General features: G+C 35.3%; 1 protein-coding gene across 9 annotated transcripts in view; it reads right to left on the reverse strand.

Moving 5' to 3' along the window:
• The window catches only part of HDAC9 (histone deacetylase 9), a 423755-nt gene that overhangs the window by 45603 nt on the left and 359092 nt on the right, over positions 1 to 19060 (reverse strand). For all 9 annotated transcript variants that reach the window (XM_029961711.1, XM_018075494.2, XM_018075493.2 and 6 more), the window contains one exon: positions 12041 to 12159. In XM_029961711.1, coding sequence (XP_029817571.1) covers positions 12041 to 12159 — 119 coding nt within the window. The remainder of the gene's footprint in view (positions 1 to 12040; positions 12160 to 19060) is intronic.

A 19060-nucleotide genomic window follows, 5' to 3' on the forward strand; every position in this document is an offset into this window, starting at 1 on the left:
AACAGTGCTGACTGCTTACTCAATTAAATATATTATCTTAGTTTCTGCTTTAAGTATATGCCCTACCTTGGAATAGAAAATATTTTCCACCTTCTCTCTTAAAAACACTGAGTTTAGGTCTGACAAGTTCTGATTCTCAGTGGTCACCATGCTAGAGGTGGCTGTATAAGTAAAGTGGTTATGCTATAGGTATAGCCCTTGTAATAAGATAGCCAGTTCCATTAAAATGAATTATAAAATTTTCTTTGAATATAATGAAATATAATAAAAAAGCAGACCAATCATCTTTAAGTCATTTTGAAAATTTTATGCAAACATGCAAATGAGCAGTACCTTTTTTACTTTTCCTTTCTTTTTTTTTAACCATGAAATGCAAATTATAATAAGGAAAATCTTATTTGGTCTGAATGGAAGACATTCCTCTTATTTCAAATTCTAAATTTTCTTTTCTCTTTCTTTTCTTTTCTTTTCTTTTCTTTTCTTTTCTTTTCTTTTCTTTTCTTTTCTTTTCTTTTCTTTTCTTTTCTTTTCTTTTCTTTTCTTTTCTTTTCTTTTCTTTTCTTTTCTTTTCTTTTCTTTTCTTTTCTTTTCTTTTCTTTTCTTTTCTTTTCTTTTCTTTTCTTTTCTTTTCTTTTCTTTTCTTTTCTTTTCTTTTCTTTTCTTTTCTTTTCTTTTCTTTTCTTTTCCTTCCTTCCTTTCTTCTTTCTTTTTTCTTGATTGTCCAACTTTATTATGACTGTAACAGAGTACTAAATTTGATCAGATTCAATTTCCAATTATTTTTTGAAAGCACTGCATAAAAACTTATCTTCATTAAGTGCCACTGGCAGTTCAGCATCACATAACTAATCAGAATTCAGTAGCTTCACGTCAATGTGATGCCTCAAGTTCAAAGGGGACAAAGACATCCTGTTTGGTGTTTTGTTTCACTCAAGCTATTAAAACTGCACAGACCCTCTTAAGTGTTTCTTAAAGCAATCTTCTTTACTCTATCAGTAACATAAGACATTATAAAAAAAAGGTCCATTTAGATAATTTTCAAATTTGTAATGTGATTTGAAAAAAAAACCCCTGAATTGGAAGCACTGAAACATTTCAGAACTACTACTTTTTTCCACATCCCTTAAAGATCTTCAACTTTTGTGACTGTGACGTTTTTCCTCAAAAGTCATGCTGGGAAATTCCCAGAGGTGTGCACTGGGTGTGGGAATATATGCACCCAAAAAGGGTCAAAAGAAAAAAACTACATAGTTCAGAACATATGCCCTGTCCTCATATGTATTCTACAAAGCTATAGTTGATGCAGTTAATGCCACTAGAAAAATAAACGTTTGTTTACGAGATCATATAAATACCACAATTGTTTGATAACTAATTCCTTTGATGTAGCATATTTGTTAATTAAATCACAAGTTTTGAAATTACATCTTATTACTTGATAAATGGATTTTCATTACTGTTTTTCCCAGGGCTTGATGCAGATTAAAGGAGGTTGCTTACTCAAATATTTGAGTGAATGAAAAATTAACCTGTGCATGTTGGCTTCTGAAGTTTCAACAATACTAGGTTCCACTTTCCCACTTTTACTTCTGTGATAACATGTTTTGAAACATTGGACATAATTACGCAACTATTTCAAAGCTGACAAAATTTCTTGAAATCCCTGGTAAATCTGTTAGTACACAGAGCAGTCGTATTCAAAAACAATTTTACTGCATATCTTTTCCTGTAGGAACCATAAAAATATGCTTCTATAACTTTCAGGTGAAAATAAAGAATTCCTGAGACTACAGATACTGCCTCTTTTAACAGAAATAAAATCAATACAAATAATAACAATTGGATTTGACTTGTTTATAGTCAGTACCTCTTCTCTAAAAAAAAAAAAAAGATATTCAGGTAATTTTTTCCATTGTTTTGGAGAAATTGAAACTTTTAACAGAAATAAATAATAATTCTGTTTGTCTTTAATTTAAAAAGAAATATACTATATGAAAATTTTCAAGATAAGACAAATTTGTGGATATATCAATTTTTATTGACATTTATATGCATTATTTTAAATTGATAATTTCTTTTGACAGCATAAAAATACTATGCAAAACAATTTATTTTTTGCAAACCTTCAACTTTGCTTAATAAGAAGATGAAGCAGAAGAACCTACACAATATACCTAAAATGCAATCACAAATGGAAACCTAAATTATATGGAAATACATGTGAGTGATCATATTTCCATAAAACTAAATCACTGAATTCATATCTGATGTTAATTTATCATATTAGGAAAATAATTTTGAAAGCCAGCACATTTACAACCTCTTCATTGTATTGAAGGATTATTAAATGGAACAGCTTTATTTTATTTTGCTTTTGGAAAATGCTAATCCATTTTAAGTAAGCAAAAAATATTTAGAAACCAGCTAGCACTAACAAACTGCCTCTGAATGGATGCAATGCCAGAAGCCAAAAGAGAGAACCTTTTTTTTTTTTAATGAGAGGAATATAAGAAAAAGGGATAGGACTTTGGATCAAAGGAAACAAATATTTAATTAATTTACCATCATAAACAGAAACCATGAAGTGATTTTTTTATTAACTAGCAATATTTTGTTGTTCTGAATACTTAGCTAATTTTAGTTTCTTCTTCCAAAGAAGAAGAACTTCCAAGATCTGTCCCTTGGTCCATTTTAGTGTATATGAATCATAATTGATGATGGGGAGAAAAGAAGGAATCTGAAGTAAATAAATTACTACTAAATTCATTTCAGATGGATTTATTTTACAGTAGAACTGCTCCTATTGCTTTCCAAATTAATTCTACAAAACTTCACTGAGTATTTCTCATGTGAATATGCTTTTGAAGAGTTTTTAGCATGTTTTTGTACCATATTAATACTTACAATGCAAAATCTGCCCTGTAAACATTACTTATTTCACTAAATCTTAATCAGGGTGGTGGAGTGGTCTCAATCAATAGGACTGCTCAAAGTGAGTAAAAGCTTGGGGGATTAGGACCAACATCCTTGCATTTCCAGAAATTTTATGGCAATTAGTTGGTATAAGCAAGAACAATTTCCTTAAAGACAGCCACCATCACCACTCCCCAAAACAACAAACAAAGGTAATAATTTTATTTTTTTTTTAAATGTGCCAATGTTGGCAACATGCACCATTTTATTGTAGCTTTCCTTGTATTCAGTGTTTGCATTAAACCTATTATGATCAGGAGACTGTAATGGAATCTGAGTGTTCGGTTGATAAAAAAATGGCTGCAGGGAAAAACTTAAATATGAAGGAATGGTGTCCTGGGAACTCCAAAAATAAATTTGAGTAGCAATTTAATAGCTCTCACAATATTTTTGACTTCTAAAGCAGTGTTTTTTTAACTTCTAGAAATTGGTAGTACTGACATTCTGTTTGAACAATTAATTAAGATGCAAGCATCCTTGTGTGGTGATGCATAATATGCGACTTCTTGAAACTGCTACTATGAATTGATGGTTTGGGTTTAATCACATAGGTAAGCACAAAAAATTCCCTTTGCTCACAAGTAATTAACATACCTGTTATAAGACCTATTTTAATAATTTATTTTCTTTTAGACAGTAGTACCTTGAAGTTAATGTTTTAAATTTTATTTTATATGTTTGCTTGGGTTAAAAAAAAAAACAAACACAACAGCAACTAAGACAATTGCTGGGATCAAAGCTAAAAATACCAAGAAAGTCTCTTCAGATTAGAGAGGAACTGCTTGTGCTGATACCAGTCAGACCGAAAGTGTACTTGATACTGGGGTAGTGTGAAAAAGATGAGTTTGCAGACTGAAAAAACAGATGGCCCCTTATCACCCCATGGGGCTAAACACACAAAAGCAAACTTCAGAGACTCCTTACCTTTACCTTGTCTATCTCTATCAGGAGACACTGTTATATTAAGGGTTATTGCCTCTCTAGCCCTCCCTGTGATCAGCTTTTGAAGTCCATGGCCAAGAGGCCAGTGTGAGAATATCACCTCAGATAAGAGGTGTTTGCTCTGTGAAATATTCAGGACAGGAATCCATGGAGCCCATGACAGTTCAGCAGGGAACCACAAACTCCAGCTAATATCTTCTAATCCCCTGTTGGTTTGAGAACTACCCACCATAAAAAGCATAACTGTCTGTTTATTTCCACAGGCAAGAGATAATGTCTTAAAGTTACAGTCTGCCTTAACCAGTAGGGATGTGAAGCTCAAAGAAATGAACCATCCAAGCTCATAATCAAAATTGTCTGTGATCCCTTCTTCTCTGCCTAATGAGATGTAAACATTTTGGCTGCTGTCTCTTTTGAAAGATATTAATCAATCTATTGGTTAGAAATCACAAAGGATAGTCCGGTCTTCAAATTACATGCCTTCTTTTATAGCATTTTGAAGCTGTGAACAATATGTTAAAAATTTTCCCATGGCACAACCAAGTAAATACTTGTGGCACATTTCTATTTATTACAGAGAATAGTTAAATTCTAAGACATCAATCATGCTCTTCTACTAAAGACTTTACAAATTCCCAAAGACAAGCCTAATTCCCAATGCAACGATGCTATAAAAGATCAGACACATTGTTATGGAGAACTCCACATTTGGAGATGTCTTTCAACAATTTTCTCTCAGGATCCAATCCTGTGGAAGGCACATGCAAGTTGCTGAACACTGTGTCAAGTTCCATTAGTTTCAAAACAGCCCGAAAATCTTATATTTAATTTGCTGTATTTAAATTGCAATCTGACAAGATTAATACTGCCTATGCAAAAAAATACTTTGCTCTTTCCTTTCTTCTACTAAGTGACAGTGTTTTGGTTTTAACAAGGAAAAAGATTTCATAAGTTTAACCAAAACTGAGAGAAGATGCCACCAATTTTACCTTTATTGCATCCTACACATCAGTTTTTGTCATTAGCCAATGTCACTACTGTAGCATGAAAGAAAACATAACAGGAGGTAGGTGAAGAGATGAGGAAAGATGACCAAAAAGGGAAAATAATTCTTAATGGTTCTGTAGATCCTCTTTTTTTCCCCATTCTGATCTATCCTCTGCTCTGTTCCCAGCAATTGCCCTAAATCAAGGAACAGGCACGTGATGCATTCTGCAGATGGATCGGCCCTGTATATCTGAACACAGTATACAGGTGGTTTTTCACTTGTACAAATTAGTTAACTAGCCAGCAGACAGATTTTCTCTTTGTGAGGCAGGAGTGGGAGTGGAAAATGGAAATCTCTCCTGGCTCATTTGCAGAAAGACAGACCAAGTGAAAGCAAAAAAGCAGGTCAAATCAGTGCTTATTTATTAATATTTCTAATTGCACTCACTTTCTGTTCAGGCAGACCCTTTCTGGAAGATACACCAGTTAGCGAGACAGTCATTGAAAACTGGGCAATAACAAAATCACTGCTAAGATTTCTGAATCCTTCAGATGTGTTTTAAATACGTATTCCATTGGACATGAGTGCCCTGAAGTCTGAAGATGAGGATTTTCCTAGCTTCAGTAAATGAGGTGAATTGTTCACTGTCTCCTCTTGGTTCAAATCCATAGTCCAAGCCATTGACACAAGCTTACTTAACAGTATGTGAAAGCAGATTCCTCAACCAAACCTTAGAACTTTTCTGAATTTCTCCAAGTACTAATTCCTTCTTTAAATGGAAAAAAAAAAAAAAAAGGACTTTCCTCCTCTATCTTCACCTTTGCCTTTGTCTTCTACTATGCTATATCCTTGAGAGGACAGTAATTTTTTACAGTGAATTCCAATCTCTGCTCAATAGACTGCTCTTCCTAACAAAATATGATTTCTGAAATTTTCTGCATTTCATATTCATAATGTAAATGTAGTGTACACAAAAATAATGTACCAGATGCCGGGGTTACTGGCAAATAATTCACCAATATCTGCACTGCAAGAGCAAATTTAAGGAGTACAAATGCCGGAGTAAATACAGCATAATCTAACTTGTGAGGCTGGGCAATCCAATGGCCATGTCCAAACTATAGGATATGATACGGCAATGACTGCTGTGGGCTAGGAGGAAGAAGAAACCAAACTGTTTTCTTTCTCCCAATAAATCCTGTGAAAATAATCATGTCTGAGTGTTGGTCATCAATGAATTTGTCATCTCTTTTGATGCCTTTTGTATTGTACCAAGCTACCATTTAATTAGTATTCAAGAAATCACTCCAGAGAAAACCCTTTTCCTTTCCAAAGTGAACAACTGGAAGTAAATTCTTAATGCTGCATTTTCTTACTGCCAGTCACTGGGTACCATGCAGTTTCAAAGAAACAAAAGGAACAAAAAGAACATTTCTGATACAAATGAGAAGACTCCCCTTTGAAAAACTGTATCAATGATATTTCTCCAAGCCATCTCCGATGCTTTTAGCTCTGAGTCAAAAACTCAAGATCTATCCTGCCAGATAACCATCTTATCACCTCAAGTGCCACAAAAATAACCAAATTATGCTAAAAAAAAAAATCAAATCTCTGAACTCAAAAGAATTCAGACAAGAAGCGATCTGTGGCAATTGAGGTAATTTAACAGTTTTCTGCTACCAAAAGGTATCCTACACAATCTCTTCCTTTCTCTACTGCCCTGGCACACATTGGTCCCTCCATAATCTGATTCAGCTTTGTAGCCCAACAGAAATCTCTCCGCTTTTTTGACTAAGTTTTCTGATGGGTTGGTGAGTTAACGCTGAATGTGTTTACAGAGAGATCTGACAGAACCAAAGCCAGTCCAAGGTAAGTAACAGACAACTCAGAAGGGGAAGCAGCGTGCAACCACCCTTTTGTGTGGCAATGAGCTGCTGAAACTACTCATAGGCCATCAGTGCCAGACTTACCAAGATCACAGCTTCTTGTGCTGATAGTTGAGTAAAAAAGACTTTCTTGCTTGTGAAGAGATTAGACATGGCATCATAACAGCTTGCAATGCTATTTTTAGAAACTGGACTGTATTAAAACAGCTACCAAACTGGCTACCAAAGCCAAAACTATTATTCTCTTTAGTCAGCTGTCAATTTGCAAGGACTCCTTTTGCCTGCCTTCCTTTAACATATACCTATTACTTTAGCCCCGTTAGTCCCAATTAGGATTCTTTTTTGGAGTCAAGTGTCAGGGAAGTCTTTCAGAGAGTCACAAGAAAGTGTAGTCCCTACCAAAAGACATAATCACTCCACCCTGAACAACTCACAGTCAGTCCAAGATCCTGTCCAGTAGAGAGTTACAATATTATTTGAGGACTTCTTTAGAAAGTAAGTAGTTCCAGGAAAAAAAACAAACAACCCAACAAACATATATATCATTTCTAGTACTTGAAACACTCAGAATAGTCACACAGAATATTTTAGAAATAGCAAAGCTGGCACATGGCTAACTTGCATTCTGAAACTTATCTGAAGTACCAGACTTAGACCCTAAGCAGTTCTGCATTTGAATTCAGCAATATGCAGTTCTAGCATTATCCTTTGTTCTGTGTCTAACACATATACTATACATGATACACAGTGGGAAACTGAAAAGAATTCCAACACATGGCAGGATAGTTGTGAAGACTCAAGAAAAGACTGGTCACTGAAGAGAAATGTCATTAATTGATTTTTGCATGAAGCCTCTAAGGTCTGAGTGTGCTATGGCATACCTAATTGTAAGGATGCCATATATTTAGAAGTCTCATTTAAAGCCTTCCAGTGATGGCTAACACACCATGCTAGATCATTTATTTCAGCAGTCAGTCATCTCCTTATTAAAACTGTGCCCATTACTTCTGAATTTGCTTATTCCCAGATGCTAGATATTTTATCTTTTTATAGAATTTTATGTTACACTGAGAGATCTTGTTATCAAAAATCATTACTCCCCGTGGGAAATTGGAACTGAAATGTGCAGGGCAAAGCAGAGACCAACAGGATAGGCACCCAAGTTCAACCTGTTACTCTTATTTGTATTCTGAGAAGTATCAGTTTCACCCACAAGAAGAGACTCCTTAATGGAAGACCTGTTTGCTACATGTAAAAAAAGCAGCCTTCTTTGCACATTAATTTCTACCACTTATGCTGACATATTCTTTGGAAATAACCTGGACTCCCTGAGGAGAGGAACTGCTCATAACTTTAGCACTTTTTTCATTGGTCCCATTTGAATAAAGTGTATACAGCACAATGCAGCTTTTTATAAGTTAAGGGAGTTATTTTCTCAAATAAAAACATTAAAAGTTGCAAATCAGCTTAGATAAAGTCAGTTATATTCTAGACACTGGAGTAACTTTTCATTACAAATTTGGCATAACAGAAGACAAGTATCCAATGAGACAAAATATCATTTACCCTTTAAATGCCCACAGTGGTATCCTTTCCTACTGCTAATTGCTGATTTTATTTTGCACTCTGGTGTCAAATAGCATCTTTGGAATAGGAGAATAAAACAACAAGAAAACTCCAGTAAATCATCCGAGCCCTTAACAAATAAAGTGCTTCAGGAAGTTAAGTACCTCGAAAAAAATCTTCATTCAGGCTTGACATTTTCCTATTTACTTTATTCTTTTTACGGAATGGTCATCATTTAACGAACAATTATCTAGAATATTTACTCTAACAGTAAAGTGATCTCGGTGACTTTAATGCAAGCATTATTCTAAGGGTTGTTCTATAAAACAAAGTAGGATAATGTTACATGGAGATCATTCAGCAGAGCTAAATTTAAAAACAGTGCTCTTACAAGATCTAACAACTTGCAAATTTATGACCAGATCTGGTAGCTTTTCTTTGGACTCGTCCACTATGTAAAATTCAAATACTGTGATAATACCATACATTTTAGCAGATGATATAAAAATTAACTGTAAAATAAAGCACAAAATGTATCATCTCTATCTTCTGATGATCTATCTAAGGATCATCAGGATAACAGGAAAAAGTAGATTCATACTGTTTAGGTACTTCCTTACTATTCTTAATACAAAATTCCTTTATTCCCTTTATTTCTTCTGCCAATATTTTTCCTATATTTTATTGCCAATACAATTTTTAGTACAAATTGCAAAGGCAGTTGGAGAAATAGATTTACTTAGGGCAAGTTATCTGAAAAGTACGGTAAGACAGGAAAGATTCAAAATTCCCTTCCAATCTTCTTTAAATGCTATCTCTCTTTTTTTCCAATGGAAAAAAAAAACATTAGTTAGTTCATTACTAAATATGACTGGAGATAAATTAGGCAAGTGAGATATCTCCAAGCTCTGCAATCATCACTGATCTCAGCTGGCCAGACTCCACCCTACAGCCTTCTAGAGGAGCTGAGGGTCACCTCACTGTCAGAAATCTTGACATTCACATCAGACTCATGGTTTTCAAATCAGCTGCAAAAATATATATGATTATTTTGTTGCTGATACACGTTTATTTACCAATCAGAAGTGGCAACTTCTCAGTAAGTAAGACTGTATGTCAATATAGAAAAAAATTAAAATTCTGGGTTAAAGCAGATTATAATTTATAATTCAAACTGTGTAGATTTAGTAGAACTTTTTTTTCTGTAATCACCTGCTATATGTTTACTCCAAGGCTGTAATTAGTTCAATCTGTTATCTTCATCCTTCATCCTTCCTTACTTGGAAAGGCTGATTGGTTAATACATTTTAATTTTAGTTTTTTCTCTTTGATTGTACTCTGAGGGAAAGATATAAATAATTCATTTTCAAGCATCCAGTGGCTTCCTAACTCTCTTTAACAGCAATGTTAGTAGCCAAGGGCCCATATTCTCTCCTTTGACGACAATATCTCCCTAATTTATAAGTGTAAAGTTTGTATTAAGCCACAGAAATCAGAAAATTCAGTGTATTAAGTGTACACAAATAGTTAAGGATTTATAAAGAAACAATATTTACAGGTTAAGCTTTACCTTGCATTTACTTGTTTGGTGCATAATTTCTAATTATTACAAACCAATTATATTAAAACTTTACATGAATATCTATTTTTAGTCTTTAATATGAAAGTTCTCTTTGGACCTTATTTTTTTTAATAGACTGTTCATTTTTCTGCATACCACATACAGTATGTTATGTTCCAAAATGGTATGGTGGAATGTGGAGAATTTTGTTTTGGGGAAATAATAAATTCCTCTGGCTCTGTACAAAAGGCTTTATTCATCCCTCAGGTGCGTGATCATTTTCTGGGTCTATCTTGGCTTTTCCCTTAATTTAAACAAGAGCCACCTACTGTAAATCACTTTTTTTTGCTTACAGACACGTGCAGCAGCAGATGGGTACCTTCTAATATTAAAAAATATATTATGATTTCAGTTTTTAAAAAAGTTATTAAGTTAATTAATTAACTCATGAATGAAAATTAACACTAATTCCAATGTCAAACAGTTTTTCTCTGCTGCAATTTCTAGTAAAGTTGTTGAAGCTGCTATGCCAGAATATTACATATTCCAAAGCATCTTCCAAAGCATCACACATCCTTAAGGGACATGCAGAATTCTTTCTCAGCTGCTAAATAAAGAGAGTTATTACAATGATACTCAACAAAATATCTGTTTTGTACCAGTTGAAAGCTCATCTCCCCACCTTATAAGCTCATGGAATGCTGCCTCTGACCAGGCACCACAAATGCTAAAAACCAGTGAGTAAATCTCTTACCTCGTCATGCACAATGTTTTACTAAAAGTCATAATACACAGGAAAATTATATCAAACGTACATACAGCCTGCTATATTTCTTTCCTCTCTAGTGCAACCACTGCATTGAACTGAAAAGCTGTGCTAAAACTCAATAGGTCTTACTTGCAACCACAGGGATATTCCCTTTCCAACCCACTTGTGCATTAGCACCTGTGTAAGTGTCTTTGGGTAGACCCTTGCACTGCTCTCTACATTCTCCCCTTCCACAGCACATCACTATGGAGAGTCACTCTAGTTCTACATCAGTCTTTTTGTCCTTGGTATTCAGGGGAACCTGTTGAGCATTCAGTGAGAATGAAAATAAAAGTACGCATCTCTTCCCTGCACCTCCTGAGGCAAACAACAACTTTAGTCTACTGATCTGTAACAAAAGGCAGTTGTGCAGTGTTTTAAATGCCATTAGGTCTCGTTAACTTCTCCAGACTTTTTCCAAGGCATTTGCCATTAGCAGCAGAGATCCATATTTGATGTTGACATGGTATTATGGTACCTCTTGAGATGCAATGAATAAAAGTAGATATACTGAAAAAAATTATTCGCAGCATTGCATTAGGAAACCATTTTGTGTTGTTCCATAGAAAGCAATTGATACATAATGATGTTACAGTGCACATTACGGCACAGAGAGTTACAAGATCACCCAGCCTTGCTTAACATCCCAGGTTCAGAATCAGTTTGGTCACAATACTCTGTAAGAGCTAGTGATTTTAGAGTCCTATATATGAGACATGTCAGACAGACCTGTTTTTCAGAAAGTATTAAATCTCTGCCACAAACACACATTTTGGAAGACTGAAATGGACATCCAAATATTGAGACCCAACAGAGCAGTCTTTTAGAAAACCTTGGCCCTCGTAAAACTGATGTAATTCAGGATTAATGCCATGAAGCTGAAAAGATTACAATAACTAAAGAGCAATATGAGATCGGATTTATGCTTCCAAAGTCTAAAATCTTCAATATATATTTAAAGAGAAATAACTTACTCCAGCCTTTAGAAAATGGGGCCTATTGAAAGCATGAAACCTCTAAAATGTTATTTGAATGCCAGAAAAGTAATACTTTAAAAAGTCAAGACAAAAGTGCAAAGAGGAACAGAAAGGAGTGAGCCAGAAATGCTAACATGTTCATTTCCACCCTGTCCCGTGAGCTGGATGAACTCTGCAGCTCCATGGGCATCTCTGGGTATTAACTGATGGACAGTTCCTGCCCTCAGTGACACAGCTGTCATTTCACAAAACAGAGACATGGATGTAAACTGGACTTATGATAAGGTTCCTAACTAAAAAAATACCAACTCAGAAACATGTGCCTATGATGATACCTACATTTAGCTGTGACTTTGTACCCGCCCAGAGGAGGGTCGTGGCCTTCTACAGCATCGAATCCTGCTGACACCAGGACAATCTCTGGATCAAACTCGTTGGCAGCTGGCATAATCACAGTCCTGTAGAGGGAAAAACCCCCAACATGTTAAAATCAAAAGAACTTCTATCTTCATGATATAAATTGTCACAATCACAAAAAAACCACAGCACAACATATTTTATTTAATTAAACCAATCTCCATGGTAGCTGTTCAAAACGAAGCCCAAGGCTTCAATTAATTTTTTCTATAGTTACTATTTTTTTCTAAGACTGAGGAAAAAAAATGCAGGTACATGTGAAAGCCTCTAATATTACTTACACATCTGTGTCTGTTTTATCCTGCTGCCTATAAAAAGCTGCCTCTTCCAAGGAAGTGACTAATGGCTTACAGAGAGCTCTCAAAGCCTGAGTGGAAACCCGGACTGCTCCAGTTAGTGCGAACTTGGTGTAAATTTGAACTATAAATTTCTTTTGGGAAAATGTTTGCTTTCCAAACTTTTTTTTTACTTCTTAACATTTTTAAATGTTTGTCGAGGTGGGGGGTGACTCTAGCAAAGGAAAAACATGAAATTCCCTTAATCAAATCCAGACTATGTTGTCAAGCCTTTCCAAGGTCAAGCATAACAGGAATGTGACAACCACAAACTAGTGACAGCAACCCCTGCTGGTGTCAGGAAGATAATTCAGCTCCTCACAGTCACAAAGATTCCACTTTTTTTAACCCCTTCCTTGACAAAATTATGTGGGGATATTTTATCGCTTTGGTTTTGCCCTTCTCCAATCTCAAAGCATGAAAGATGTATTGAAGGAGAAGATAAACCCTTGCATTCTGCACTTGCACATGCCTTCTTTCAGGCTGACTCCAAAGGGAAGGTGTAAGGACAGCTTTTACACTAGTTTGACAAACACTGAGCCTGTAGTGGCTGTGCTAAATCGAGGGATATCGCTAACATTAAAAGGCAAATACAGGAATGAATGTTCTATTACAAATAAATTAACTCAAGGAAATCCCAGTTGGTCTACACCAGACAGAATATGAAGATTAATTTTATGCATGTGTAATGCCATTTGTTTGAGTTCAATGTTTAATAATTTACTTTATAATCAAGTTAGGCCAAAGAGATCATATTTTTGTTGAAAGGTTTAGGTTTTCTGTGGCCAAAAAAATAAAAATCACATTAAATATATTTTAACAATTCTCTGGGTTTTTCTTTAGTTTAGTTTTTGATCTGTGTTTTATAAACTTTATGTTGTTTCCCTCAAAGGTAATTTTATTATTAGGAAAATGCTCCCTTTACTTGTTAGTCAAAAAAAAAAAAATTCAGGCTAAGCAAAAAGTCTTTGTCAGGGCATACAGCATTTCACTGAATATAGTTTTACATTAGGAAAAAAGAACGGAGGCAGTTTCAATTTTTTTGGTGATATTGCTGAAATTGCACCACAAATATCTGCAGGCATAGTGATATAATTTTTTAATATTACTTTTTTTTAAATATGTCATTAATAGGCCTCTGCTGAAATATGGATTCCAATACTGAGCACTGGACTTCAAGAAGGACCTAGACCAACTGGAGAGATCAAAAAGAAAGAAAAAAAAAATTCAAAAAACCATAATCTAAGTGGATAAATAATAGAATCATAATTATTTGATTTGCATAAAATGAGAATAAACGAGTCGACAAACTGTAAGTGGTTGTTGCAAGAGGAAATAAATAACCTGTACTGTAGCTACACTGTGGATAAGACCTGAAGCAGTTGCAGCAGAAAAGCTGTAATTCAGACACTGGAAGAAGCTTTTAATAGTAAGTATAGTTAATAATGTAAATAATATGTTTAAGAAAATTTCTTTTATTTTTTTATAAAAGGTAAAACAAATATCCTTCAAGCTTGCTACAGTTCAAACTGACATGGCCTTGAGGCAGGAGGTCAATTACTTCTCCTCTAGATTTTTTTCCTCTTTTTGCATGATGTATAACTATATAACACATGAAGTACACATACAAATACTTGCATTAGGCACTACAGTGACTGAACAGCTTTGCAGGATAATCTCCACAAAGTTAGGGAACAATATCAGGAATAAAGATCTCCTATGCAACCACATCTTATCTTATGTACATACCTTCTGATACTCTAATTATATGTTCATTGTCTGAAGCAACACATACTTTCCAAACTTCCCCACGTCTGCAACACATGTGGCATGGATCCTGATTACTGATGAGGACTGTGGCTGATACGTAATCTTCATCTGTCCCCATAGCACCATATATCTTATACACTGAAAGAAGGAGGGATTCTGTGAAGAACCCTCCCTATCTGCAGCCACTTGAGCTTTTGCCCTCCTCCTCTCCATTCACATTTCCTCAAATTTAAGTAAGGCTCTGTTTTTTATTTCTTCATGTCAAACAAAGTGGCAGCACCACAGAGTACAGCATAGACTATGTTCAGGAGTCAGAGGATGGAGTGTGTTCAGTGCAGACAGAAGCCGTGGAAACTCAAGTTGCTGAGTAGTAACAAACCTAACCAGGCTAAAATACAAAGACATTTTTGAGAGTCCTATAATTTGGAACATTGGGAAAATCTACCACACTTCTACCACATTTCAAGACCTTGCTCAAATGCGTAAAGATGTCAGCACATTTTTTAATAACTTGGGCAAAACAATGCATTTGACCCTTAATCTCATTCATAGAAGAAACAAAAATTGTTTAGACACAGTCTATTCAAAATTTTTGTCAAATAAATATGTCTGACATTAAAACTGCCAGCCATACTGAGTAGCATTAAGAAAATTATTAAATACTGAAAGCAAGGTCTTTCAACACAAAGCACCAGGAACAGCTATTAACACATCTTTAAGAGTACTGAACAGGAAATAGTAGCAGATTCATAAATCTCTACAGAAATGATATATAGGAATATCAGCTAAAGAAAGGAGAAGGCTATAAGGCTAATAACTGGAGGTAGCGTTTAGAATTCACTGTTCTTTGCTGCTTTCAGTATTACCTGAATTCACATGACCAAAGTAACAGCTAAGAGGGTTTTTCTGAAAGAAATCTTTTTTTCTTTCAAAAATGTACACAGTGTCTGTTACATTTCACCAGAAGAATGGCATCCTACTTTTGCTATAATATTGTCTCACAAACTAAGTCAGAACTTTGCTGCTGCTACTCTGCATATAATGTACTGGAAGAGATAACCTACATGCTCTCTGTTCTTCATTTATTTTTCATCCTCCACAATATTGAGGGAATTAGAATGTCAGACCTCATCCATCTTACTGTTCTTAATTTAATACTGAAGGGAAACTCTAAGAACTTTTCTTTTGGAAAGATATTAAGGAAAACATAATCTGTTTACTAGGATAGCAAGCTTGATTCTTCTCTTAAACATCTCGGGGAGTCCATGGTCCTTGTTACAGCAGCCAAGACTACTACTTGGTCTTTCAAAAGGATAACAGCCACAAGTGTATCAATTGCAGAGAAGACCATATAGACCTTTGGTTCCTAAATCTTTAATCTGGTCTTCTACATCACCATACAGACATTTAGGTTCCTCTTTTGAATAAATGCTAAGAGATCTCTGCTCAGAAAAGAGCAGCTTAACGTCTGGAAAACATCACAGCATTTCAGTTTGGCATTAATGTAGGAAGGGTATTTCCAACTTTTGCCTTGCCTTGGCAGTAATTCCTTTGTGGCCCAAAACAGACAAAACCTGACAGATACTTTCCTGTCTTATGAAGTTCTATAAGGAATGACATATACACACAGTTTTAAATATAGGTTTAATTTCACCAGGACATAAATAAAACCTTTTGTCATTGGCCACCTCTCAGGCTTTAGCACCTTCATTATCCCTGAATATCTGTCTTTAGAAAAATCACAGAATCATAGAACCTTAGAATAGTTTGGGTTGGAAGGGACCTTTAAAGATCACCCCGTCCATCCTCCCTGCTGTAGGCAGGGATAAAAAAATGTTTTGAGGCCAGTTGTTGTAAAGAAAGCCTACACAAAGCAACATGAAGATCACTCCTCCCTCATAAACAGTCTTCTCCCACCTCAGGACAGTTGGATGGGCAGGGACAGCTCCTGATCCTTCACTATCACTTGGGAGCAGAGAATCATTAGACCTTGTATCTTGCACCTTTTCTATCCCATCTATGCTCTGGAGGGCACAGGAAGGTGTAAGAAAGAGACATCATCCACCAACTACCTCCAAAGGAGCTCCAACAAACATGGCACTTTCCTTCTCAGTTGCCTAAGAATGCAACCCTCTGAATCCTGAGAAAATAGGCTTTTTTTTTTTTTTTTTTTTAAATCAAACAACTAGCATTGGTCACACACTAATACATATTTATGTTAAACTTCCCAGATTCCTCAGACCAACCCTATGCTCAGAAGTCAGCCTGCAGCTGCCAGGTCTTGTTATGGTGCTAAGGGTCAAAGCTCTACTCACCAGAAATCCTTTGCAAAGTGCACTGGCAGCCTGCACTCAGACCCAGATAGGAACAGTTATTATCTTACACACAGCAGGAGTAAGAAATATGATTTGGCTTCTGGCCATAGTTCACCAGACAGGTACAGACTGGGGACTGGAAGCCCATCACTTCCTGTTGGAAGCCAGTCAGGCTGCAGAGATTATCAGGAAACCAAAGTTAACACTAGAATACTTCTCTGACAAAATGAGCAGCTTTTGTCAGAAGAGAAATTAATTTTATTCATCCACTATGACTCACACTCTCCTCCACTCTCTTCTCCAAAGAAAATAAAACACCTAAAAGAGATATTTATTTTCTGTGATCTTGAATCATATAGAAGCATAAATACTTGGTACAGCATATTCACTTAATGATGACAGCAGAGTTACAGGGGCATCTTGCCTGGCTGACTCTTTCTTTCTTTTCTAAATCATTTTCATTAATAAACATGTCAAAACCTGAAAGCTTAAGCAGCTGCATCACAGAAATTATTTATCCATGGTAAACCTTGCAGTTACAATGAAACTGTGTCCTCCAGCCCAACGTAGCATAGATTCTTCTTTCAGTCTGAAGGTACTGGGAACAGAGAATGTGTCTGGGAAGCTGAAAAGATTTCTTTTTGTCCCACTAGGGAGATTTCCCCAAAGAATTAATATGTTCCATTTGGGTATGCTGCTGTCTGCAGAGAAGCCAAGGGATGGCTTCCAGTTGGGTGTAGTTCTAGAGAAAACATCAGGCATGCGATCCTCCCCTTCCCACCAATCTGAACATCAGATGCAAGACATTAAAGAGATTCTACCAAGGGACTTCTTTTTATTCTTCCATTCTATTTTTGTACATCTAAAGCACATGGTTAGGATGCTCCCAAACATTTGTTCTCCCAGAAGAGATTGCAGAGAAGTACCCAACCCAGAAATGACTCTCCAAGTACCATTACACAGAGCTGGAAATCTCCAAAGAAAGTTAAACATATTATGCAAATAGCTACAATTCTTTTGCTGTGTTGGTAATTTAAAAAGGAAATGAGCAGGAATACCAATCCAGGACAATAATTTATGTAACTGAGAAAAATAATCCACGCTGTTCTAAAACTGCAGATTAGAATGTCTTAGTAAGATAAATTATTTGCTCTTTCCCTAAAATCCTCCATTGTTTTCATCTAGTAATCTCAAAGTACTTTCAGAACATCAAAAAATGGAAAGGCTCATATCTTCAGCTGGTCTAAATCAGTATAGCTGTTTCTGATTGCATAGTCCTCTAAAGCAGGCATTTCTTGTACCCACTTCACAGATGAGTCAGCTAAATCTAAAAGCTGGTAAAAGACTTGAATAAATTACTTAGTTGTCCCTTGAAAAACCTCGAAAGAAAATGCAGAAGACTCTAAGTCCGTTACTTCAACTAGTAGAAAAAACAACCATAAAAGCACTGTTATTTGTTGTTATAAAAAATTGCATTTTGCAAGAAATACATATACAATGTGCTAGTGCTATTATAGTGGGGGCTTAGCTACATAGCATTTCTGTACGACTCTCAGATAATATTTTTTTCTGTAGTAATTGAGTTTATAATATTGTGTCTCACTAGAATTTTTGTATACTTTCATCACATTTCTTTATGCCAGTTCTACTGTCGACCCAAGTTCATCAAGGCCAAACTTGAGAACTTTCCCCTAAAACTCCTTGCTGGTTGTCATATGACCATCAGCTTTGTTCTGGATTTACTCTCTAAGGCATATCTAAATTCTGGCAATTTTGTCTGCATTACTTTCTAAATTATATATGTTACATAAGTTCTGTCTTTTCAGACTTTATTTTCATATATTTCCTTTTATCATTATAGGTTTTCTTTTTATATCTTTTGAAAAATTTTATTTCTCCTTTATTTTTAATAAGCACAGCCAATATTCCTGCCCTTTTATTTTATAGTTACCTTATTTGCTTTCTGGAGATCCAAAATATCTCCTTTTTTTTTTTTTTATTCTTCAAGGGGCAAAAGGTACCACATCAATACAAAATCCTCACTACTGTAAATCATGGTCATTTCACTGGGCTTTGCACATGGTATTAAATTTAAGCACATGCCAAAGTGTTTAAATGTCTTCCATGGATGCACCCAAGTTAGTAATTTAAAGTGTTAAATTTGTAGGAATATCTAAGTGCCACTGAATGAAAAGTTTTAGAAGCACCAACAACTTGCTTTCTTTCTTTTCTTGTTTTTTTTTGGTGGGTTTTGTTTGGGGGTTTTTTTGGCTTTTGAAGACATTTTCATAGCCTAAGGCTATTATTTGTGGGTTCCTTTTTAAATGACTAATTAGTTTGGCAGCCTGCATGTAAGTTTCCTGAATTCTATTACAGCTGAAACTGCAAGATTGTAAGCACTCAAAAAGCATATGAAATACTGACTACAATATCTGCTCATCCTTCTATTTTTACTATTTAGAAAGGTGGTTTCAATGTAATTATAAGGATTCTGCTACATTTGATCTATGATATGCCTCAGT

The sequence above is a fragment of the Manacus vitellinus genome, unplaced genomic scaffold (genome assembly GCF_001715985.3).
Source record: "Manacus vitellinus isolate BGI_N305 unplaced genomic scaffold, ASM171598v3 scaffold_3_pilon, whole genome shotgun sequence".
Taxonomy (NCBI): domain Eukaryota; kingdom Metazoa; phylum Chordata; class Aves; order Passeriformes; family Pipridae; genus Manacus; species Manacus vitellinus.